We start from the raw sequence: 25850 nt of genomic DNA on the forward strand, positions 1-25850 counted from the left end.
CTGCGAGCTCACGGACTGTATCACACCAGGCTCCTCTGTCCTCCACCATCTCCTGGAGTTTGCTCAGACTCATGTCCACTGAGTCACTGATGCTATCTAACCACCTCATCGTCTGCTACCTCCTTCTCCTTTGCCTTCAGTCTTCAATATTCCTTATGTTTGTAGTAAAACAGAAACAAAGTCGAAGACATGAGTTTTTCTGTATGTGGGTGAAAGTAGGTGAAAGCAGGAGATGGTAGTAAAGGTCAGTTTTGTCATCCTTGTGGGGAGGGGACATGCTCATGACATTGCTGGGGGGCAGAGATGTTGGACCAACCTGGCAGCAGGAGAGCTTGTTGTTGGTTCTCAAAATACCTGCAGATTCCTCATTCCATCAAATAGTACTTATAGGAATTTATCTGGTGAAAACGTGAGAAATGTAAAGATGGGATAAAATGACAAACAAAAGGTGGGTGAATTATGGTGCATATAGCTATTGAGTGCTAAGTATTTATTTATTACATCATTAAAATGTAGAATAATTTTTGTTGACATGATATGTTGCTGAGCAAAAATTTTTTTAAAAAACTTAAAACTTTAATGGTTTTATTATGCAAAATAAGTCAAATCAGAAAAAAAATATATTAGAAAAACCTATGTCAAAATGCCAAAGTAAATATATTCATCTGGGATGGTAGGATTACTAATGGTTGCTTTTCCTTTGTTTTTGTTTGTTTGTTTGTTTTTGTCTCTCTACATTTTCTAGATTTCCTGGAGTTAGCGCAGATTAGCTACTAATTTTAATGGATTATTTAAGACTAAAGGACTTAACCATAAACTAACAGTTGGAAGGCGTAAGCCTTTTTCTACTTACCAGTCAGCAATCCAGGGCTTGGTCCTGGCAGTATTTATGGAGCCCTCTCTCTTTTCTGTAAGTGAAAGTGTTAGTTGCTCAGTCAGGTCCAACTCTTTGCCACCGCATGAACGGTAGCCCACCAGGTTCCTCTGTTCATGGGATTTTCCCAGCAAGAATATTGGAGTTGCCGTTCCCTTCTCCAAGGAGTCTTACCAACCCAGGGACAGAACCCAGATCTCTTGCATTGCAGGCAGATTATTTACTGTGTGAACCATCAAGAAACTCTTTCCTGTAAGCTCTTAGCTAAGGTTGGGAATGAAAGCTGACAGTCTTTATGACCTATACATAGTGATGACCAATGGTTAAATTAAATCTAGATTTTAAAAATTACAATGATGGAAATTATTCCAAGTCATTTTCACTAGGGTGTAGAGGATGCCTTTGGGTGGCAGTGGCTCTGTATGGTGGGAAAAGCCTTGAAGATTTCACTTCTCTCTCTCGTACTGCCATATTGGGAAAGGGGCCGGGTAGATAACAGACGGAATCGTTCCTTATACTCTATGGGTCAAAGTTATTGAGTGCCTAAGGGTATACTTTGATTCTTTGCCTATTAAATCCCATATTTTATGATGACAGGTGACTGTCATACTTTTAAAAGTTACATTTTATAAAAATTGGTGTGTAGATGGCATTTAGAAGGTAGTACCAGTTACAAGAAACAGGCTGACACATCAAAACACACTAAAATAGCGGGGTGGCGGGGGAGGGGAAAGCGAGAAAACTGAAGTTCTAGGACCTCTTACGTTACTTAATAACTTTGGAACCTCAGACAGTTTCTTTGTCAGAAAATTGCACTTATGATAATATGGGCCCAGAGGTTGAATTTGAATAGGCCCCACAAAATTTGGGCTTCCCTGGTGGCTCAGACAGTAAAGCATCTGCCTGCAATGCGGGAGACCCGGGTTCAATCCCTGGGTTGGGAAGATCCCCTGGAAAAGGACATGGCCACCCACTCCAGTACTCTTGCCTGGAAAATTCCATGGACTGAGGAGACTGGTAGGCTACAGTCCACGGGGTTGCAAAGAGTCAGACATGACTAAGCGATTTCACTTTCTTTCTTTCACAAAATTTAGAAAACACAAAAGTTAAAATAATCATTTGAGATATATAAGAATCCTTCTTCCTCAGCATAAAGCTGTTCTTATGCAAAGTCCCCTTTGGAAGACACTGACATGGATACAGGTGGAGACGCAAGGTCAAGGGGGCGCCCCCACTGGCCAGAGGTGACTTTTCATCCAAGACCTGCCATTTTTCTTTCTTCTTTCTCTCTGCCCCTACTCTCGTCTCCCACCTCCCAAACTTCCTCTAAGTGGAAGGACGTGACTTTCAGGCTATTTTACCTGGCAAGACATGTGTTTATCTGTTTATCTGTATCCTTATAATTATAAGGCTTGATGAAATAAGAAAACCACATATGAAAGTAAATTGAATACCCAAAAGTACTTAAAAAAAATCTATTTATTTATTTGGCCACACCAAATCTTAGTTGTGTTCAGCTTCAGTCCCTCTGACCAGTCCCCAAAGTACTTTATTTTTAATTTCTCACCCCCGGCACAATTACCTAAACCTCCTTCTTTCGCCATTTTTGGTATCCATTTAACATGAGATGTATCCATCACCTTCTATACTTTCAACTTGTTTGCCATGGTTGCCTTTTGCCAAACTATATTTCCTTTGATGCATATTCCTGCTCACACTCTGCTTGTCAATGTCATTTGCCAAACCCTCCCATATATTCTATGTTTGTAACATTTATTTTTCCAATGATATCCTAATCCCTATTTGTAATATATCGAACTTGGTAGTTCAGTTGCTCAATCACATCCAACTCTTTGCGACCCCATGGACTGCAGCATGTCAGGCTTCCTTGTCTATCACCAGCTCCTGGAGCTTGTTCAAACTCATGTCCAGTGATATGGAACCTACTTCAAAATAGAAAAATGATTCAAAAATAAGTTGGGATGTCCAATGAGAGCATTAGATAACCACTTTTTTTTTGTCATATATTTTCAGGAAAATTCTATACTGGTGCCCTTCAGGATTTGTGTATCCCTAAATTATTAACTAAATGGGGCTTCCCAGGTGGCACTAGTGGTAAAGAACCTGCCTACCTATGTGGGAGACAAAAGAGATGAGGGTTTAATCCCTGGGTTGGGAAGATCCCCTGGAGGAGGGCATGGCAACCTGCTCCAGTATTCTTGCCTAGAGAATCCCATGGACAGAGGAGCCTGGCGGGCTACAGTCCATAGGGTCACAAACAATTGAATACAATTGAAGTGACTTAGCACACACACACACACAGCTAATATATATGGTACAAGCCCTGCTAAGAAAATTATGTTGCTTATTTTGAAGCCCATGTTGCTCAGATCCAGTATATTTGAAAAATACCTTTTAATATTCACACGGCACTGGTTCCTGGAAGGACTTGTGATGTAAAGGCTTAAAGCAAGAAAATAACCTTGATTTACTCCCAACCTCTTATTTAAACAGAAATTCTTGTTGTGCCTTTATAAAAATTACCCTCGGTTAATTATTACTTCCTCTGCTGATGACCATTGCTAAGTAATACATGTCACGAATACTTCAGTCTTATTTCTTTGTGTGGGAAAGATAAGTACAATGAAGCCCAGTAACTTCTGCGAGTCTTGTCTTTAGCTTGTGCACTTGCGTCCCCGAATGAAATGGGCTGTTATCTGAGCCTCTCCTTTCTTTCATCCGTGAACTCAGACAGAGTAAACTGTGACAAACGAGTGTCGCCAGCTTTGAAACGTTTGTCCGCTGCCAGGATCCGAGTTAGAACTCAGCAAATATTTGTGGAGTAGGCTACCTATTTACTTTGTTTGACAATACCAACCAAACTTCTTAGGTCAGTGGTGGTGGTTCTTAATTACTTGTAAGTTACTGATCACTTATTGTGTGTGATTTCCATATAAAGGAGAATATTTTTAGTTTGTTTGTTTTTTTTTTTGAGTTGAAAGTATGTGGGTGTACAAGTAATAAATATATGTAGATATACTTATCTACATATAGATATACATATACATATTTATCTACATGTAGATATACATATAAATATATGTAGATAGAAAATGGTAGCTTGGCTAGCTTCTTTTTTTTTTTCATTTATTTTTATTAGTTGGAGGCTAATTACTTCACAACATTGCAGTGGGTTTTGTCATACATTGACATGAATCATTGGCTAGCTTCTTTTGTAGACTTAATGCTTATTTATCTCTTTACCCTTTCTCATCATCTTACTTGCCTTCTCCGGCTCGTCGTTACTTTCTCCGTTTACCTCAAAGACAACACACAAAGTTGTGAGTGTATCTTGGAATTTTTGTCGCAGCGGACATAGGAGAAAGTGTCTGTTTTCTTGTTTCCCTTTCTGCAGTTATGTCCCGTGCTTTCTCTGTGGTTCATGCGTCTCATCTTGCCAAAGTGTGCCTCTTAGAGCTGTCTGCTTTTGTTGTTCAGTCACTAAGTCGTCTCCGACTCTTCGCCACCCCCATGGACGGCAGCACGCCAGCTAGTTAGGTGTGTTTACAGGGACAACATCCAGTTCCATTAAGCGTGTTGTCTTGCATTCCAGGAGCTATGCCTGTCCCAGACCAGCCTTCGTCAGCCTCGGAGAAGACCAGCTCCTTGAGCCCTGGCCTCACCACCTCCAATGGGGACGGCTCGGAAACAGAAACCACCTCTGCCATCCTTGCCTCGGTTAAAGAACAGGTAGAAACTTTCCACTTTTCTGACATACATATTGGGACATTTTTGAAATCGTTCTTTCTGCATGAAAGCTGGTAATTTAGTTACGTTGGGGAGAAAATCATGATTTTCTAGCAGTATATTGGTGTTCATTATACCATTGTTATTAAGATGTGATTATAGCAGCTTTTGACTCAGTTTTTATTCAAGATTTAGGCAGCTTTCCTTGCAAAAATAGTCTACAGAAAAAGAGCAAAAATTGTAGTCAAAGTCTTCCAGGTGAAGTGTTAGCAGATTCATTGATGGATGCGATGTTTAATACCATTAAATGTGTGAAGCCAAATAATTGGTCTGTGGGAAACCTAAAGTCTAGTAAAATTTCAAAGTATATCCATGAGGCTAAAAAATTGATAAGGGTGAGAACAGATGACTGTCATGGTGGGCTAAGCAAATTCATTTTCTGCGTGTTTCTGAGAAGGCTTTGGGAGAATACATTTCAGAACTTTTCCTGCAAAACTAAAGTCTAAATGATTCTTCTTTCACCATTTCTTTGCCATAAAAATGGATAAGCAAATAAAATCTGAAGTCTCATATTTAAAAGTAATTGTTTCATAAAATTCATGTTTCTTCTATAGAAAAGGTGGTGATTAAAGAAAGCTGGAAAATCAAGTTTTTTATATTTGCTTCTTTTCCTTACCATGGACTGGAATGTAAATAAGTGTCTTGTTTTGTCTTGTTTTAAGTGCAAAAGCATCCTGTCTTTGAACTGTATTATTGAGGGATGCTGAATTAGCAACAGCAGTGGGAGAAGAGTGACATAGTTTTCTGAGCCCAGGAACATCTTAATAGAGTGATAGACTAAATGGGGCAATTACAGACTCAACTAGGAGAAGGCCTTTGGTTTTCCTAGAGAACACTGATTTTCTTTAATAAACAGGAACTGATTTAGGTAAAGGTTGATGATCAAGCTATCAAGGAGTAGCTAAGGAAGGATCCATTGAAGGAATCAATGATGCTATTAGTTAAAATTGTGTCACCAGGTCAGAAAGTGTGAAGCAAAAGTAGGAGAGATGAATGGATGGGTTGGATAATCTAGTTTGTATAAATGGTAAGTAATCAGGAAGTTGGGTTGAGGCCCAGACTGTATTGCTTGATTAATTTCTTCTAAAACCCCACCCACGAGCGCTTTCTGGCTATTTTTCATTAGTAATGGAAAGAGAGAGGGAAAGCCCATGCTACTTCTCATACTCCAGATTCTGCTTTGTTATATCGCTGGGTTATGTCGTGAATTTTTATTCTGGCATAGACTAGACATCTTGCTAGGCCATTAGCTTTAGAGTAGTGACAAAGCGTAAGGCATGAGAAATAAATTTAATAAGACAACCAGGCCTGTCTGACGAAAAGATCCCACTTGCCTTGTGGCATGGCCTAAAAATAAAAATATATAAATAAAGAAAATAGATAAGCAACAAGCACTAAAATTTTTTTAAAAGTTACTGTGAAGTGTTTATTTTCTAATTATTAAACTCATTTCATTGCTTATAGATAAGGTGAGATTCTTTGTGACAAATAAGTAATATGAGGAGGAGTGAAAATCTGTCTTGGGAAGCTGAGATGGAGCAGGTGGTAACACCCAAATCAGAGCCATGGCCGTCAGCTTCCACGCGTGGTGTCTGCCAGTTTGAAGGCAGAAATCACTCAGCAGCAGAGCCCATGGACTTCCTTGGGGTGGCCTCATGGAAACAACCAATCTCTTCCTTCACTGGGGGATTTTTGTCCTCAATTATTCTTCAGACGTCCTTCCTCTCTTTTTCTCAGGGATAGACCATTTTTTTATGGAATTAAAACTAAGTTAAATATATTTTTAAAGAGCTTTAGCTGAAATTAAGGAAAATAACTTTAAAAATTAACACCTTCTATGACTCTTAATAATTATATGCATAATCTATTTATAAATCTTTTCCCTTGAGGGATATTTGCCTGGCCCTCTTTAGGTGCTAATAAGAAATAACTTTCTTGAGTAAAAATACTATTTCTTCACTTAGAGAATTTCAAGTAAAAATTTGATGGCATTATACTTATTACCACTCTAGTCCTGACTCCTTGCGAGTCATTTCTACAGGAGGGAAGTGATTTTTTTTTTTTAAATCATAGCAGGCATATATTCTGAGGTGACTGGGTATAATAGACTACATGATTTAATTACTCATTCATTAAATATACTGAGTATGTTATACCGGTAAATTACAGTAAAAAGTAATAATGGAAATGAATATGTAAAGAAAGCTCAGTCTAGTAAGAGTTCACTGGAGTACATTGTCAATGAGACTAAGAATACCGGTTCTTAGGCCGGTAGTTGACATTGCATGGAAATAAATTGTAGTCTATAACCACTGAATAGAAAGAACTTGCATCATGCCAAACCCTGAACCATGGAATGTGTCCCTTGTGGCGTGTATGACTAAGGCATTTGTAAACTGATTCCTAAAGTGTTTGAGCACTCATCAGTCATGGACTGTTCAGTGAAAAGGTGTTCATTGATCTTTTTTCTCTGTTCTGATTTCCCATCTTGACTGCTTTTTAACTGGTGAATTTTGTACTTTTATATTAACATAAACAGACCGACCATTTATGCTATACTCTGTGGATAGTTTTCTGAGTCCCAGAGACATCGGTCCCATTTCCAACGTTCACCAAGTCTCTCGTCCTGTGGGGCTCTAAGTGGGGAGACACTCAGTCCTACTCCTTCTCCTGTGTGTGAGTGTCCTTGACCAGAAGAGGAAGAGAGGACAGAGGTTGGGTGGTGATTCTTGTCATGTCATCTGAACAAATAATTGAGAGGATACTGACAACCATTCATCACAATGAGGAGCCAAAGTGATATGATGGCTAAAAGGGTGAGAAGGGTCAAGGGATTTGAAGATAGGAGATGATTGCTATGATGGTGGCAGTGATCCATAAGAAGAGAAGAAATTAGTGATGCTTGACAGAGGGGGTGTGATTTCAGGGGGAAAGTTACTGAGTAGGTGAGAGTGAAGGGGACCCAGTGCACCAGTGGAGGGAACAAAGACAGTTCATCTGTGAGAACAGGAGAATGACAAAGTACACGGTTGCAGGTGGGCTGGTGGTTTGGCACTGGAAAAGTGTGTATTTCTATTCTGCTGTCATCAGGTAGACATGGTCAGTGCATTCTGAGTTGAAGCCTGTTTGAAGTCTGAAAAGCTGGAGGTGGAGAGGGAAAGGCATTGGATATGATGGATATAAGAAAATGACTATAATGATGGATATTGGAATTGATGCTGAGTGACAAGGGGTGAAAGACAGGAAAATTGATAGGAACAAAGGATTCACAGAGCGAACAGCTACAGATGCTGATAGCGTGAGAACCAGGTGCTTAAATCAGGAATTTGAAAGCAATTATTGTTAATGTCGAGGCCTAGGTTATGACTCTGGGAAGTAAGATCAAATCAAGAAAAGGGAGAGAAAGGTTGTTATTGACTGTGAAAGCTACTATAAGAATGATGGCAGGGCAGTGGCTCAAATCCCCATCACTGGAGAGGAGAGACCCAAGGCTGCCCCATGACTGCAAGAAATACAAACATGTTTGCTTCCGGTTTGCCTGAGAGTAGTCATCTGATCTTCATTTTCTTGTTTTTGTTTTTTTAAAAAAATTGTTCCAATGCTGGTCTGTAGTATTTGACAAGATTTTACATTTACTTGCTCTATGTAATGTTGATCTGTATATTTTATCTTAAATCAATATGTGTACTACTTTGCTCTTAAGAAAACCATGAATTTCCTAAAACTGCACCTGTTTTGAAATATATTTTTTTCTTTCCCTTCAGTTGATCAGTGTTTAATTTGATCATCATATGCTTTCAGAGCTGGTGTCTAAAGCATCTTCTTATACAATCTAGAAAAATCATGGGGGCTTTTGTTAACTATTTTTTTTAATTGAAGTATAGTTAATTTACAGTGTTGTATTACTTTCAGGTATAGAGCAAAGTGACTCAGATATATATACATGTACACACACACACACACACACACATATATATATATATATATATATACACACTTGACATATCCTTTTTCAGATCCTTTTCCATGGGCTGCTTCTTAAAAACCTTTAGATTTTTGAAAAACCTTTAGAGCTAATATAGTTTATTGATCTTTGTAAATTATTATGGTACAGATAAATGTGTACAAAAATGTTTTTTGTAATGATTCTACCAATGAAATATGTTTAATAATGAACAGATTAAATAGAAAATTCTAAGTACAGAACAGTAAATGCAAATGTGCTATATTGTATTTATTTGATAGTGTTTATCCCATGCTGGCTATATGCTTAGAACTGTGCTTTCCCTGGGTGATACACAGATTTGGAGTATTTTTGCTTTCAAGTATAGCAATGAAGCTAAAAATATAAGACAAACACATATAAAAAGTTATAAAATATTTTTTAAATTGTGGGTGAGTTATTTATCTGTTTGTTTTTGACTGTGACGGGTCTCCGTTGCTGCGTGGGCTTTGCTCTAGTTGCAGCGAGCGGTGCCTACTCTGGTTGCACTGTGTGGGCTTCTCATTGCAGTGGCCTCTGGTTATGGAGCATGGGTTCTAGAGCTCACTGGCTTCAGTAGTTTCTGGACTCTGGAGCACTGGCTTAGTAGTTGTGGTGCACGGGCTTCGTTGCCCAAGGCATGTGGGATCTTCGCAGATCAGGGATAGAACCTCTGTCTCCTGCATTGGCAGGCAGATTCTTTGCCACTAAGCCACCCACCAGGGAAGACCTGTGGCTGAAGTTTTAAGAAAACACTCTAGTCAATATATTATAAAATTCCAAATGGTTTGTAACAATAAACATATTCCTTAAAATTGATTGTGTTTATAACTGTAGATGCTCTATTGTTACAGTAACTTCTCATGCTCTTTAAATTCCACAAGGATTGAAGATTATATTATTGCTTTCAAAGGAAATTTTTAGTATCATGATTTAGGATATTGGTAATTTTTAAGTAATAAAACAGGGTTATTTTGCTTTTAATCATTTTTATTATTACGTTTAATGCAGAAAAGTAGGAGGAGAGGCATTTCTGACCTCCCAGTATGGGCAAAGCTACTGCAGAGTATTTTGCATATGTCCAAATCATATGAAGGTACTAAAAAAGTGTTTAAAAATATTTATCTTACATAAAATCTAAAAAAATCTGGATCATTTACATTGACTCATGTGTTAGGATAGCATGCCTTTATTTTTACTTAGAGTCTACATTTATATAGCTTTAAAATTACATAGCTCTGTATAACAAGAGTATTATTGGGAAGGAATACATTATAAAATGCTTTGTTAATTGGTATTTTTCCAGTGCTGCATAACACTGCAGAATTTCTCAGTATTATTCGTGTCCCTGTGATCTGCAACAATAGTTTCTGATAACACAATGTGGAAAATGACCTATATAACTAATCAGTTTCCAAAGTATATTTTGGGAAAATATTTTATGAAACTAATGACGAAATTATCATCCGTGAAAAAAGAGGAAATTAAAACACCTTTAGGAAAGGTCAAGAAGATGGAGAAGGATTATCTGCTAAGACTAGTGAACTTTATATTCATTTAGTCAGAGAAGAAAAGAATTAGATCATAGTGACACGAGTTGAACTTTTTCCGTGTATCAAAATTAAAATGAGAATTATTTGACTGATAATTTTAAAATTTATTTCTTTTTTAGCCAGATATAGATTGAAAGTTTTTAAAAAAAAGGGATAGGGTCATAATTTTACTCTTTTTTCATTTCTAGAACAGGAGCTATGTTAGGGGCAGTGAATGCCTGTTTGAACTGGGTCTGGGTAAGTGATATAGCTAATAACAAGAAAGGAAGGAGCCTGGAATCAGAAAGGATCAGAAAGTCTTATAGATATAACATGCCAAGGAGGGGAGCCAGTTGTAGCCAGTTGTAGCCAGTGTAGCTACACCACACGGGTGTGCAGTCTTCCAACAGGCAAAGAAAGCAAGTACGCAGTGTAAGTAGAGGTCTGGAGTTCCAACTCAGAAGGAAAGGGGTGGTCATGTGGCACCAGACTGATAGGATCAGCTAGGCTTGAAGCAAGTCTGTTTGGATCCTGGATCCTTTGAATCACAAAAATGATGGTTGAAACGGGAGGTCAAGGAGGAACAAAGCTCATAAACTATTTGTGTAAGATTTGGGGAATTACTGCTGAAGGTTTTAGTGACGGCTGAATAACTCTGCAAGTGTGGATACTTGTCTGCCTCCCTTCTTCTGTGCTCCCTCCTTTGTATTCTAGTCTTGCCTGTAAGTTATTTTGAGTTCTTTTCTCTAAAGCTTAATTTTCTCCTTAATGTTTTACTTTGTAACTCTTCTCAAGACACATATGTACTCATCCATCTTTTTAATAACCCCAGATTCTATTCTAAGCATTAATTCGTTGGTTGATGTCTGCTTAGTCCCTTTGAAGCTGTTATTTGTTCAGTTTTTAGGGTACTGAAGGCTATAATGGGAAAAATAAAAATGGACTAACCCTTTACATGCTAAGTTAGAAGACAAGTTCTTAATAGGTGGGGTTTTGTAACATGATATTATAGTGTCTAATGTGTCTTTCATATTTGTTATTAGAATTCATTGTTATTATTATGTGAAATCACATTGAATATTTTAAATGTGGTATTTTAATAGTTTTAAGTAAGCTTTCCATTATAAAATGATTCATGCACATTGTGAAAAGTTTAAAAAACTCAAAATGGAGTAAAGGTACAGATTTTATTTGAGGATAACACTGCAGTTAGAGATTGTTGCTATATTTGGGAAGATTTCCTTCTTAGATTTATTTATATGACTATATAATTATTTGTGCACATTTTTGTTTTTCTTTATGTTTTATACTTTGTACATTTAATATTATATCAAGTATTTTTATATCACTAAATATTTTAGAATGTTTTTTCTAATGGTTATATAAGTAGATACACTGGGAATTATTTAATATTATAATTTTATTTTTTCCTTAATTAATTGAGCTCTTCAGTTGATTCCATTTTCTCAGGTTAAAAAAAAAATGACATGTCATACTTTCTTGTACATAAATCATTGGGTCTACTTGAGGCTGCCTGGAGCGAAGTTTTGAGAATGACTTTAGAAGCATTTGCAAACTCACTGAGAAAATCTGTCATAATTAATTACTGATAAGAGCCACAGGCAGGATGTATGAAACAGGAACTCCTGGGGTATCACCCTGTACAGGGTTTGTGTGGAACAGAAAATTAACAAATAGAATATTCTAGAGGGAGTAAATGGGAAGAACTTGTTTAGTGTTCAGAGCAACTGAACCAAATATGGTAGAAACAGTCAAAATAAACATAGGAATTATAGCAGGACAAGGAAACACTGCTAAGTAGAATCTGAAAATGCCAAAAGAATTCTTTAAAAGGACTGATATTAAGTTTCTTTAAATTTTATATTTCAATAAAATATGTATTACAGATTTCTTTAAAATGTTTATGTGGAACTTATTTTATCATAATGTAATTAAATGATGACTTTTCTTTCTTTTTTTAAAAATTAATTTATTCATTTTAGTTGGAGACTAATTGCTTTACAATATTGTGGTGGTTTTTGCCATACACTGACATGAATCAGCCATGGGTGTACATGTGTCCCCCATCTCTAACCCCCTCCCACCTCCTCCCCCTCCCATCCCTCTGGGTTGTCCCAGTGTACCGGCTTTGAGTGCCCTGTTTCATGCATCAAACTTGCACTGGTCTGTGATGACTTTTCTTTAGTGATTATTTTGTGAATATCTCTATTTATGACCAAAGAAACTAAAACTTAAAAAAACTATTTAGTTTGCCTGCTTGCTTGCTTAGTCTTGCTCAGTCATGTCCAACTCTGTGAGACCCCAAGGACTGTAACCCACCAGGCTTCTCTGTCCATGGGATTCTCCATGCAAGGATACTAGAGTGGGTTGCCATTTCCTCTTCCAAGGAATTTTCCTGACTCAGGGATTGAACCAGTGTCTCCTGTGTTTCCTGCATTGCAGGCAGATTCTTGACCCTCTGGGAACCACATAGGAAATTGCTATAGAATTGAAATGAGCAGTTAGCTTGGTTTTCACTGTGACCAAAGTTTTCCTGAGGTCAAGTTAAATGTTGCCTGTGCCTGTGTTGCTTTTATTTAACTCAGAAAAGGGAGGTGGGTCATTTCACATCAACTTGATCTGTGATATATTTTTGGAATCTGGAGGAATCATTAATGAGACTCCAAACAGACAGACTGACAAAGGTCCTTATTGTCAAAGCTGTGGTTTTTCTAGTTGTCATATACAGATGTAAGAGTTGGACTACAAAGAAAGTTGAGCATTGAAGAATTGGTGCTTTTGAATTGTGGTGCAGGAGGAGACTCTTGAGAGTCCCTTGGACAGCCAGAAGATCAAGCCAGTCAATCCCTAAAGGAAATCTACCATGAAATATTCATTGGAAGGACTGATGCCGAAGCTGAAACTCCAATACTTGCCTCCTGATGCGAACAGGCGACTCACTGGAAAAGACCTTGATGCTAAGAAAGATTGAGGGCGAGAGGAAAAGGGGGTGGTAGAGGGTGAGATGGTTAGATAGCACCGCTGACTCAGTGGACATGAGTTTAAGCAAACTCCAGGAGATAGTGGAGGACAGAGTAGTCTGGCATGCTACAGTCCATGGGGTCGCAAAGAATTGGCTGAACAACAAGAAGAAAACAGACACACTTCAGTGAATTGATGTAGCTCAGTGTTAGTGTCTGTAGTGAAAATGTGGGGTGATAGGAGTCCCAGGGGTTAAATACCGTAACATCACTTTCCGGGAACATTCCTGTTTTTCAGAGTCAGTGGTTTGCACTGACATTATCTATGGTGCACATCAGTGACACAGGTAAACATACCCCAGGCAGCCCATCGATCATGTTCAAGTTGCTGTCACTCGGCTGCAGTCATTGAAGGAACGTGCAGGTTCATGCCCTGGGCTCTAAGTGAGCCTGCTATCTAGTGGCTGCCGGGGAAACGTGAAGACGAGCCTCCTCCCTTTTCACTAATGGCAGGTTTTGACTTTCACATTCTACTTATGGCCTCCGGGACCACTTGCTTAATAAATAGGAGAAAGAAGGACCTGGTATCCATGTGACCAAAACAAACAAGCAAAAATCACTTTGGACAAGTAATCTTCAACATTTCTGTAGCAAATACTGACTAGTTCTATTCACCAAGTCAGTAGATTTTTTAAAAATTTCATTGGAGTACAGTTGCTTTCCAATGTTGTATTAGTTTCTGCTATATAGCAAGGTGGATCAGTTATACATGTACATATATCTCGTCTCTCTTGAATTTCCTTTCCATTTAGGTCACCACAGAGCACTGAGAAGAGTTTCCTGTGCTATACAATCAGTTCTCAGTAGTAATCTGTTTTATACAAGTCAATAGATTTAGTTATCTGGGATGCATTTTGCAGCTTACTCCTCCTGGAGGAAAAAGTTAATGTTCAGAATTTAAAATTAGATTACAGAAAAGTCAATTTAAGGTTGTTCTGTAGTTGTTGGCAAGTCCAAGCAATTCCATGAGCAGGTGAACATGATTGTCTCTTATGTTCTGAGGAGCAGGATTCCGAGGTATCAACCAGACTAAGTTGCTTCAGTCGTATCCAACTCTTTGAGACCCCATGGACTGTAGCCCACTGGGCTCCTCTGTTCACGGAATTCTCCAGGCAAGAATATTGGAGTGGGTTGACATTCCCTTCTCCAGGGGATCATCCCGACCCAGGAATCGAAACCCCATCTCTTTTGTCTTCCTCATCGGCAGATGGATTGTTTACCACTAGCACCTTCTGGGCAATCCACCAAGGGTCTTTAAATCTCTGAGTGGATTGGAAGCCTCTGCAGAACAGTTGTAGGCCTTCTGGCCAGCACTCATACCCACCACCTCTACAACAGAGAAGCCCTCCACCCAAACAAAAGATCAGCTTTGAACCTAACCCCTTAGCTAACACAGGCGCTTTTAGGAAATAATACCATTCACTCCAACTACTGGTTAGAGACCCACAGTTGCCTGTTATAGACCTGTTGGAAGCCAGAGGCAGTTTATGCTTAAATTAAATAATCTAGAATGTAAATTCTCTAATTTGGGAGCTCTGCTGAGGTCAGGAACAGCACCTCAGTCCTCCACAGTAATACTTTCCAAGAGTGTGGCTTTCATAATGCTGAAGAATTGATGCTTTTGAACTGTGGTGTTGGAGAACACTCTTGAGAGTCCCTTGGACTGCAGGGAGATCTAACCAGTCCATGCAAAAGCAAATCAGTCCTGAATATTCATTGGAAGGACTCCTGCTGAAGCTGAAACTCCAATACTTTGGCCACCTGATGCGAAGAACTGACTCATTGGAAAAGACCCTGCTGCTGGGAAAGATTGAGGGCGGGAAGAGCAGGGCATGACAGTGGATGAGATGGTGGGATGGCATCACCGACTCAATGGACATGAGTTTGAGTAAACTCCTGGAGGTGGTGATGGACAGGGAGGCCTGGCATGCTGCATGGGGTCTCAAAGAGTCAGACACGACTGAGTGAGATGGACTGAACTGAATGAGATTACTCCACCATTAGGGGGAGTTGTTATTGTTGTTGTTTAGTGGCCAAGTCGTGCCCAACTCTTTGTGATTCCATGCAGTGTAGCCCACCAGGCTCCTCTGTTCATGGGATTTCCCAGGCAAGAATACTGGAGTGGGTTGCCATCTCCTCCAGGGTCTCCTGCATCAGCCGGCAGGTTCTTTACCATTCAGTCACCAGAGAAACCCTTAGGGAGAATAGAAATAAGAAATTACTACCCTGGGAACTTTTCTGGATTGTATGGAAGACTGATATTGAAAGCCTTTAGCATACTGTTGTCATATGATTTAACAGAAGTGAAATATTTTAGTATGAGTGGTATAATACTATTATTGTAGGAATAATAGTTAAAATGCTTATTTTCTGAAAAACATCTAAGTTTACGGATTAATTTATGGGATGGCTAAATTTATGGTTGTGACCAGGTCTTCTCTCTTTCCTGTGTCCCCAGCACCCAGGTGAGTGCCACACCCAGAGAATATGTTTAATTTATTTGTGTTGAGGATGTGTATTCATGAATAAACTTACAGTGTTTTCCTGTTCTGTTGTAGTGCAGAAGTGAATGCTTCCTCTAATTGCGATGGAAGCCATTAGTTTAGTTGTGTGGCCCAGGGATCTCGTCTGCATTGTTAGGTTGATCATGTCTTCCCATCCTTTTTTGAATGGTTGTGTTGCATCTGTGTCTTCCCCTGTGGACTCCCTGCATATTGTTTCAGAATTAGTCCATTTACTTTGATGAATCCCAAGCCCCCACATTGCAGTTTCCTCTATAAACAACCCAAACTGAAATTCATTTAACCAGGTGGAGTGAGCTATTTTCAATTTGAAGTGAGTCATGTTAACTGAAACATAACCTCTGCTCAAGAGATATATAGGTGATTGTCTTTTTTCTGGGCTTCCTTGGTAGCTCAGACATTAGTCGGCCTGCAATGCGAGAGACTCGGATTCAACCCCTGGGTCAGGAAAATCCCCTGGAGAAGGGAATGGCTACCCACTTCAATATTCTTGCCTAGAGAATTCCATGGACAGAGGAGCCTGGAGGGCTTAGTCCATGGGGTTGCAGAGTGTCAGACAGAAATCTTTTTTCTTGAACTAAACTTGTGTGCCTTAAATTTCATCTAAAAATTTAAAAGCCATCAACTCCCCTGTTAGAACATGAATCAGCAGGTTCACTCATAAAAACACAAACACCTAATTCCTTTTGTTTATACCTTTGTTATACCAAGTTCCTCATATTTGTTGAGTGTCTTTTTTAGTCATTTTTAACTGTTCTTTGAAAACATACTTTTCCCAGAGGAATGAGTGATCCAACTACTATAATCATTGGCTGGCCTCATACTTCCTTTCTGTTTAGGAGGTTTTCCACCATTTCACACCTGATGGAACTCAATATGGTCATATTAAAATCTTCTGATTATTACAGATTTTGACGTATGTTGTTCTGTATGTTTATTTTGAATGTTTGCTTAATGATGTTATGCCATATGTATTGCATATGTGTGGGGCTTTTTGTTTCTGTTTTTAGCTTTTTAATGTATTTGCATAAGATACATCATGTCTTTTTTAAAATTAAATTAAAAAATTTAATTGAAATATTGTTGATTTTGTTTATTGTTGAAATACTGTTGTGTTAATTTCAAATATAAGCTAAGTGATTCAGTTTTATATATATATGTGTGTGTGTGTATATATATATATCTAGTATATCTGATTTACATATTCTATGTATATCAGTTATATATATATGTCTTTTTCCAGATATATATTCTTTTTCAGATTCTTTCCCTTATGGCTTATTACAAAATACTGAGTATAGTTCCCTGTGCTATACAGTAGGTTCCTGTTGTTTATCTATTTTATTTATAATGGTATGTGGTCAGTTGCTCACTCGTATCTGACTCTTCGCGGCCCCATGGCCCCTGTAGCCCACCAGGCTCCTCTGTCCATGGGTGTCTCCAGAGTGGAAATGCTAGAGTGGGTTGCCATTCCCTAATCCTAAGAATTTTCCTAACCTGGGCATCAAACCTGTCATAACTGCATCTCCTGAATTGTCAGGCAGATTCTTTACTACTCTCTCCACCTGGGAAGCCCATATATGGTATGGGCTTATCCTAACAAAGCTCCTAATTTATCCCTCCTTTCATCGTGAGCTTCTTTATATGGACTTTTCTGGACACATAAGACTCTTACTGGTCCACAACTTTATAGAAGAATAATTTCAGTCTTATCTATGCGTTACAGGAAATATTCTTCATATGAAAATGTTCTAAGGATTTCTTATAAGAAATGAAGCAGTAATAATCATAAGTGCTGTTGTTGCAAATCCCTTATTATGTCCCCAGCTCATGTGAAGGTTTATTTTGCAGCATTTTCTAAGGAGAAAACTCTGCAAGTGAAGATGGCCTTAAAACACTTCACAGAAACATAAAATTGGAATATTGTCAACTTCAAACATAAAATTGTCAACTTCAGAAGTGAACAGGTTGTTCTTGTGAGAAATGTGGACCCTATATAAATGTTGCCTCATGGTGAATTAAGACAGGTGACAATATATTGACCCTTAAAACATGTCTACAACATTATTTCCCCTCTCTTTGACCTTCTTCTGATGTGAGTCTAACACTCTCTCCCACTGATAAATGGGCTCAATATTCCCTGTCCTTCACTTTATTTGCACTCGAGACTATGGTGGAAGTGACGCTGACTTCTAAGACTGGTGCATTAAGCGTGGTACACCTTCTCATTGGTTCTCTTGGGATCCTCATTCTTAGAAACCAGTCACCATAAAGTAGATGTGGCTGTGTGCAGAAATGCTCAGTCCCTGAGCTCATAGCCATGTCTGAACTACTGGCCGACATCAGTGTCAACTTGCCAGCCTTTCCAATGAGCCATCTACTGTTGAGTCACCTGTCAAGGGGCCCAGGCTGCAGTCTGATACTTGGACACTGATGACCAAGATAAGCCACTGTGGTTTCAAGCCAGGTTGGGGCTGGTTTGCCACACAGCAGTAGATAACCAATTAAGACATTTTCCTGTGCTTATAAAAAAATCATTGTATTAGACTATCTGTATACTTTTCTCTGCTTCTAAGTCTTACGTTTCTATCTGAGGTATCTTTAAAAGGTATCTGAAGTATCTTTAAAAAAGGTATCTTTAAAAGATCAGCTTATTGAAATATAACTCACAAGCCACACATTTCACCCATTTCAGTGGTTTTGTATATTCACAGAGTTGTACAGGCATTGCCACCATTTAATGTTGAAACACTTTTGTCCCCTAAAAAATAATTCCTATACCATTAGCAGTCACTACCCATTCTCCTCAAACCTCATGGCCCTAGGAAACAATATTATTTTCTATCTTTATGGATTTTCCTATTCTGGCCATTTCATAGAAATGAAATCCTAAATATATCATCATTTGTGAATGGCTGCTTTCATAATTCATAATGTTTCAAGGTTCACCCATATTGTAATGTATATCATTATTTCACTCCTTTTTATTTCCAAATAATATTCCATTCCATGGATATGTTTCATTTCACTTCCCATTCATCTGTAGATAAACTTTTAGGTTGTTTCTACTTTTTGGCTATTGGGGATAATGTTGATATGAGTAGCTGTATATAAGCTTTGTCTAGACATACATTTTTGTTTCTCTTGGATAAATAACTAAAAAGGGAAATTGTTGGGTCACCTGATAACTCTAAGGTCAACATTTTGAGAAACTGCCAAACTGTATTGCAAAGAGGCTGTATCTACTGGAGTTCCCAGTTCTTCACATTCTGCCATCACTTGTTCTTGTCCATCTTATTTATTTGAGTCATCCTCATGGGCTGAGGCAACTTTCCAAAGTGATCTGCTAGACCAGAACCTGAGGATACACACCAGACAATCCCAGGGCAGATCAATAATACATTTTTAAATGTTTAAGTATTATATTAAAAAATATTTAGCAGTATAGTTATACAGTATACAAAAATAAGTTCCCAAACATGAATTGGTGTAAGCTCCAGTATTTCTGGGGCAGCATACCCAGTCCTGTAAAGAGCCCAGAAGCCAAGTCATATTAGTTTCAGATAGAAGAACCAATGATGTCTGGCTTGCAGACTATGGTCAGAGGGTGGGAGGGATAGGGTAAGATGGGAAGAAGGACTGTAAGAGCTGGCATCATGACTTTTCTGGTGGCCCAGTGGCAAAGACTCCAAGCTCCCATATTAGTGGGCCCAGGTTTGATTCCTGGTCAGGGAACTAGATCCCACATGCTGTAACTAAGATTTTGTGTGCCACAACTAGAAGATTCTACATGCTGGGACTAAAGATCTTATATGTTGCAACAAAGATTGAAGATGCCACATGCTGAAACTTAAGACCTGGCACATCCAAATAAAAATAATGAAAAAAATAAAAAACAAAACAGAGCTGCCATCAAATATTTGTTATGGAAAAGTAGGAGGAAATGCCTACTGAATAGGTTTTGGACATCTAAGAGAGCTAGAAAAAAGGATCAACATCTGGAGGAGGCACATTTTGGTTTTTTGAGACATGATTCTTGCTTGCAAACTTAGGCGACTTTAAGCTGAAAAGGAATATCTCAAAGACATAGGTGACTCATGAAATATGTTGAAGATCCCGGTAGTCAGATTTGGGACTCATATTGCTAAGGATGATGGCCAGTTTCCTTGCAAGTCTACCTTGGGGATGGTTTCAAAAGGCGGTAATTTTGGAAAATAGAAGGAATGTTCTCAGGGGTGTTGGCAAATGACAAATTTAGGAAAGTATCAAAAAGTACAACTAGTTATTACTGCCTTCTCAGGGAATCCATCAGCAAGCAAAAATCAATGGCAGCCCTTTTGACAAATGGGTGGCAGCATTGTTTTTCATTCACTCAGTCATATCTGACTCTTTACGACCCCATGGAATGCAGCATGCCAGGCTTTCCCATCCTTCACCATCTCATAGAGCTTGTGCAAACTCATGTCCATTGAATTGGGGATGCCATCCAACCATCTCATCCTCTGTCGTCCCCTCTCCTCCTGCCTTCAGTCTTTCCCAGCATCAGGGTCTTTTCCAATAAGTCAGCTTTTTCCATCAGGTAGCCAAAGTATTGGAGCTTCAGCTTAAACATCAGTCCTTCCAATGAATATTGAGGGTTGATTTCCTTTAGGATTGACTAGTTTGATCTCCTTCCTATCCAAGGGACTCTCAAGGGTCTTCTCCAACACCACAGTTCAAAAGCGTCAATTCTTCAGCAGTCAGCCTTTTTTATGGTCCAGCTCTCACATCCATACATGACTACTGGAAAAACCATAGTTTTGACTAGATGGACCTATGTTAGCAAAGCAATGTCTCTTTTAATATGCTGTCTAGGTTAGTCATAGCTTTTCTTCCAAGGAGGAAGTGTCTTTTAATTTCATAGCTGCAGTCACCATCTGCAGTGATTTTGGAGCCCAAGAAAATAAAGCTTGCCACTGTTTCCATTGTTTGCCCATCTATTTGCCATGAAGTGATGGGATCAGATGCCATGATCTTAAAGATCATAAAGATCATGGATCATAAAGAAAGCTGAGCGCCGAAGAATTGATGCTTTTGAACTGTAGTGTTGAAGACTCTTGAGAGTCCCTTGGACACAAGAAAATCAAGCCAGTCAATCCTAAAGGAAGTCAGTCCCAAATATTCATCAAAAGGACTGATGCTAAAGCTGAAACTCCAATACTTTGGCCACCTGATGCGAAGAACTGACTCACTGGAAAAGACCCTGATGCTGGGAAAGATTGAAGGCCGGAGAAGGGGACGACAGTGGATGAGATGGTTGGATGGCATCACTGACTCTATGAACATGAGTTTGTGCAAGCTCTGGAAGTTGGTGATGGACTAGGAAGCCTGTTGTGCTGCAGTCCATGGGGTTGCAAAGAGTTGGACATGACTAAGAGACTGAACTGAACTGAGCTATAATGATCTGAAGGCTTCTCCATATATTAATCATTTTTAAAATCTGACTTTCAATTTGTTAGTAAATAAATTCTTATCAGTGTTCCATCACTGAAGATAAATATTATGAATAATTTTTGAATATTGGCAAAGTTTGAATATATGTGCATTTGTCATACGTGCTAAGAAACATTTCCCACTGGTCTCAAGTATTCTTAACTTTTACATATTTGGCATCTCGCAATAGACCAGTTATTATTGTGTAGCATTAGAAAATATTGCCTTCATAGCACGTCCAGTAAAGACTTAGCTAAGACATTTGATGAACTTTGATAATTAAGAGGAAAGGCAATTGTCATAACTAGGCTGGAAATGTTTCTGCTGCTTTCAAGGACAAGTTAAAATTTCAGAGTTTCTATCATGGCACAGAGTGAGTAGTGGCTCCAGGAGGTGAAATATGTCATTTCTTAAAAAATAATTTTGCTTATTTTTGGCTGTGCTGAGCCTTTGTTGTTGTGAGGCTTTTCTCTAGTTGCAATGAGTGGGGCTACTCTTTGTTGGGGCATGTGGGCTTCTCATTATCGTGTCTTGTCTTGTTGAGGAGCAGGGGCTCTAGGGCATGCGGTCTTCAGTAGTTGTGCCTTGTGGACTCGGTAGTTATGGCTCTCAGGCTCTAGAGCACAGACTCAATAGTTGTGGTACATGGACACAGTTGCTCCAGGGCATGTGGAATCTTCCTGGATCAGGTATCGAACCCATGTCTCCTGCATTGCCAGGCAGATTCTTTACTGCCGAGCCACCTGGGAAGCCCACGCCATCTTGTTTTAAGGATTTACTTGTTGTAATTGGTATGGGATTTGGCCCAATGTTTGGCATGTTGAAAGAACGTGAGATACTTGGCACCAGTAGATTTGCTTCAGATTCTTCCATCATTTGCTTATTGAATAGCTCTGGTCAAGATATGTAACAAATCTCCAAAACTAAGTTTGATTACCTAGTAAAATGGGGACCATCTTGTATCAGAATTATGATGAAATGTGTGCAAGTTATAACATAGCTTGCACAAATACATGCTAGTTTATTATGATCTCATGGAAATGCATAGTCTTAATTAGTGTATATGGACTTAGTGAATTGCTCTCCACCAGTCTTTCTTAGGTAATTAAACATACATGCCCTCTCAAACTTTGGATGAGTTCCTAAAGCCCAAAAGTAAGTCTGGAGTTTCTTTAGTTACTTAAGAAATTGAGAGAGAGGAGGATATTTGGCTAAGAAAATATATATTAAATTAGCTTTTAGAGTTTTACTTATTGCCAGATTATTACATGAGATGTTCTATAAATAAAATGCTGAAAAGAGAGTGTAGGAAGTGTTTTGAAGCTCCTTGATTACACTCAACTATGTTAAATTTTAACTTTCTGGTAGAATATGTAGATCATCTTTTCTCTCACTTTTCTAAGTCAAACTCTTCATAAAAAAATAAAGAAACATGTGTCTAGAACCCCTGATAATTAGGTCCTTTGTGTTGCCGTGACTTAAAATCCTCTGAAACCACAGGCCTGTGGAAGTCCCAGCACAGCCAGTGTCTGACATCACAGAGTCTGGGGAAAATCATGAAGAGAAAGTTATGTTCTTCATCTTGGTCTGCATGTGGAATGGTTGTTGTATTTAAGAGATGAGGGAGATCTTTCCTACAAAAGTGGGAGGTCAGCCAAAGATACTTGAAAGAATGTCAGGCCCTAAGGTTGGACTTGCCTGGTGGCTCAGATGGTAAAGAATCTGCCTGCAATGCAGGAGACGTGAGTTTGATCCCTGGGTCAGGAAAATCCTCTGGAGAAGGAAATGGCAACCCACTGCAGTATTGTTGCCTTGGAAATCTCATGAACAGAGGAGCCTGGCAGGCTACAGTCCATTGGATCATAAAGAGTCGGACACAACTGAGCAACTGAAGACTTCCAGGGTTTGCATAAATCTTAGACCGATGGGGATTCTCACAAAATGAAATCAGGAACCCCAGGTAGTCCTACTTAAATATCAAGGACGTTAGCAATATTTGAATTATACTGTGGGAAGTGCTTCAGTCTTCCTTCCTCTGTTTACTACATGAAGGTCCTTTCATAATATCTGGCATGTAGAGGCTGCTCTTTGCTCAGTGGTTACAATGAAGAAAATTGGCCTTATTTTGTTAGTTAATAATTTGAGTAGCAGCAGTAACAGATTTCATTCTTAACCACCAAGGTTGATTGTATTCTGATGTCTTATCGCTATTGGACTGTTGTATAGAAGTAAATGAAATTAATCCACCTATTTCATTCAAATTGTTGGAATACTTACAGTGATAATAGCTAAGTTTAGTGAAATATATCTTATTCCTTTTCCAGAAGTTTTTATTTGATAGCAAAATTCTTGGTATCAAGACTCCTGTACTTTCTGTTTTCATAACAGGAGATGATTTCATTTTTTGGTGGAATGCATGAATGAATAATTAAGTTAATAACAACTGTTAGGAATTATATGTAGAAAGAAAATAGTAGATGAAATTAATAGTTTTAGATAGAGCTAAGAATTATGAGGTCATGAAGTGACTATGTCATTAGCAGTACTAATTTTAATTTTAAAATAATGGAAGCAGATTAAGTCATCTTCCTCATTCACAATAATGTGATATATCTGGGTATTTGCTTGAATTTTTCCTTTTTGATAATATACACATGAGGAATGAATGAGAAATTTCATTTTCACCTTGTTAACTTCCTTCATTTGTGATTCCATCACTTAAACTACTTAGCTGTGTGCCTAATTAAATCCTAATGTATTGGTAGGATTTACATTTTTTTAAGCATTATGGACTTTATAATAACACAGTGCCACTGCAGGTCTGCTAGGAAGGAATTCAAAAGTTTCCTGCTCGAGACGAGCCAGCTTAGAGATGTCTTATTGGTTCACCCTAAGCCCCTACTTGGTGTAAGGTTCTAGTTACCCAGTATTTGAGTTGGCTCAGAGGGCAGATGGTCTCTGAGTGCCAGTTTGAACCACTATGGGCATGTTAGCACATTTCTCTGAGTCTTTTTGTCCCAGCAGTATATACTGCATAGGGTTTGATTATCTAACATACAAAGTTTAGGATAATTAGAGGATTTGTTTTGAACTATGAAGAAATCCAGAATACTTGGTTGTCCAAATTTTGGAAAAATTCAGTGAGACATCCCAGTATCTTTCCAATAAATTATTTTTTGATGTTTGATTTTTGTCTGTTTTTTTTTCTTTCTTTCTTAAACCAGTTCAAACTGAGCTTCAGTTGCATGCATGTGTGGTAAGTCGCTTCACTTGTGTCCAACTCTTTGTGACCCCTATGGACCATAGCCCACCAGGCTCCTCTGTCCATGGGATTCTCCAGGCAAGGGTACTGGAGTATCCTAACCCCTCCTCCAGGGGATCTTCCCAACCCAGGGATGGAACTCCTGTCTCTTAAGTCTCCTACATTGACAAGTGGGTTCTTTACCACCAGTGCCATCTGGGAAGCCTAAAACCAAGTGAATTTGAGAGAGTCAATTCCTAGGCAGGTTGATAAGAAGTCCAGGGTCCCCAAGGAGGAGAAAGAGATCTGGGGCTCTCTAGGAGGAGATAGGGGTCTGGAGTTCTCAAGGAGGAGAAAAGGACAAACTTTTTTTGTTTTTTTCTTTAAGTCCAGAGCTGATGATTACACAACACAACTCAGCTTAAACTCTGTACTAATGGTTATATAACAACAATGTATCCTGCTTGAACAGTTTCTCCTTCTTGAGAACCTTCTGACTAATCCTGTCATCTTAAAATGTTTATTATGGGAGTGGAGTGGGTCTGGTAAAATCTTTCTATTGTTAGTCCTAATCCTGTTATCTCAAAATGTAAATTGTGGGAGTGGGTCTAGTAAGGCCTTTACAACCTTGAGAAATTCTTTTGATTTACTGTAATAACCAATTTAAAAAGTATATAACTCCCTTGCTAAGACTAGCAAGGGGGTCAATCTCTGTCCCCCTTCTGATGTCTGTGTCAGAAACTTTCTCTGTCCTTTTTCACTTTAATAAAACTCTGCTACACAAAAGCTCTTGAGTGATCAAGCCTGGTCCCTGGTCTCAAAGCTAAATCTTCTTCAGAGATCATGAATCTAATACCATTCACTGAAAGCTATCAAGTTCTATCTTGATAAATCATGTACTTGAAAATTGATGGGTAAGCTTTTCAAAGGCAGACCCATCACTTTTCCTTCTTTATTTTAAGACATATAAAATATTCTTTAAAAAAGCTATTAATGAGTTGAAGCATTGTAGAGTATTGACTCCTGGCAAGACCTCTAAGAACTGAATTTCCAGTAAAGAAGCAGAATAAGAAATCTGCTATCCACATGCAGCTATGATTTAGACAGTATTCTGTAGTTGGTTAAAGGATCTCTTCCTTGAGTAGAAAGACTTGTTTGACTAAGAGGAGAGTTTGGGAAGTAACTATTAAGTCGATTATATGTTAATATTTGTAAAAAAAAAAAAAAGAAAGTCATCACAAAGTGCCAATCATAATTCATTAAAGAGGAACTTTTACAAACTGCCTTTTAATTTTTTTTTCCCTCTTCAAAAAATAGATTACCCCCATACAGTTAAGAGCAGTGACAATTTGAACATGTAATGCTTTTTGAGTTCAATA

The 25850-nt window shown here is 38.5% G+C and overlaps 1 protein-coding gene across 1 annotated transcript in view; it reads left to right on the forward strand.

Annotated features, from left to right (window-relative positions):
* CTNND2 (catenin delta 2) overlaps positions 1-25850 on the forward strand; it is a 1052580-nt gene that overhangs the window by 170929 nt on the left and 855801 nt on the right. The window contains exon 2 of the mRNA XM_061129708.1: positions 4488-4624. Coding sequence (XP_060985691.1) covers positions 4488-4624 — 137 coding nt within the window. The remainder of the gene's footprint in view (positions 1-4487; positions 4625-25850) is intronic.

This window comes from Dama dama, chromosome 25 (assembly GCF_033118175.1).
Source record: "Dama dama isolate Ldn47 chromosome 25, ASM3311817v1, whole genome shotgun sequence".
NCBI lineage: Eukaryota > Metazoa > Chordata > Mammalia > Artiodactyla > Cervidae > Dama > Dama dama.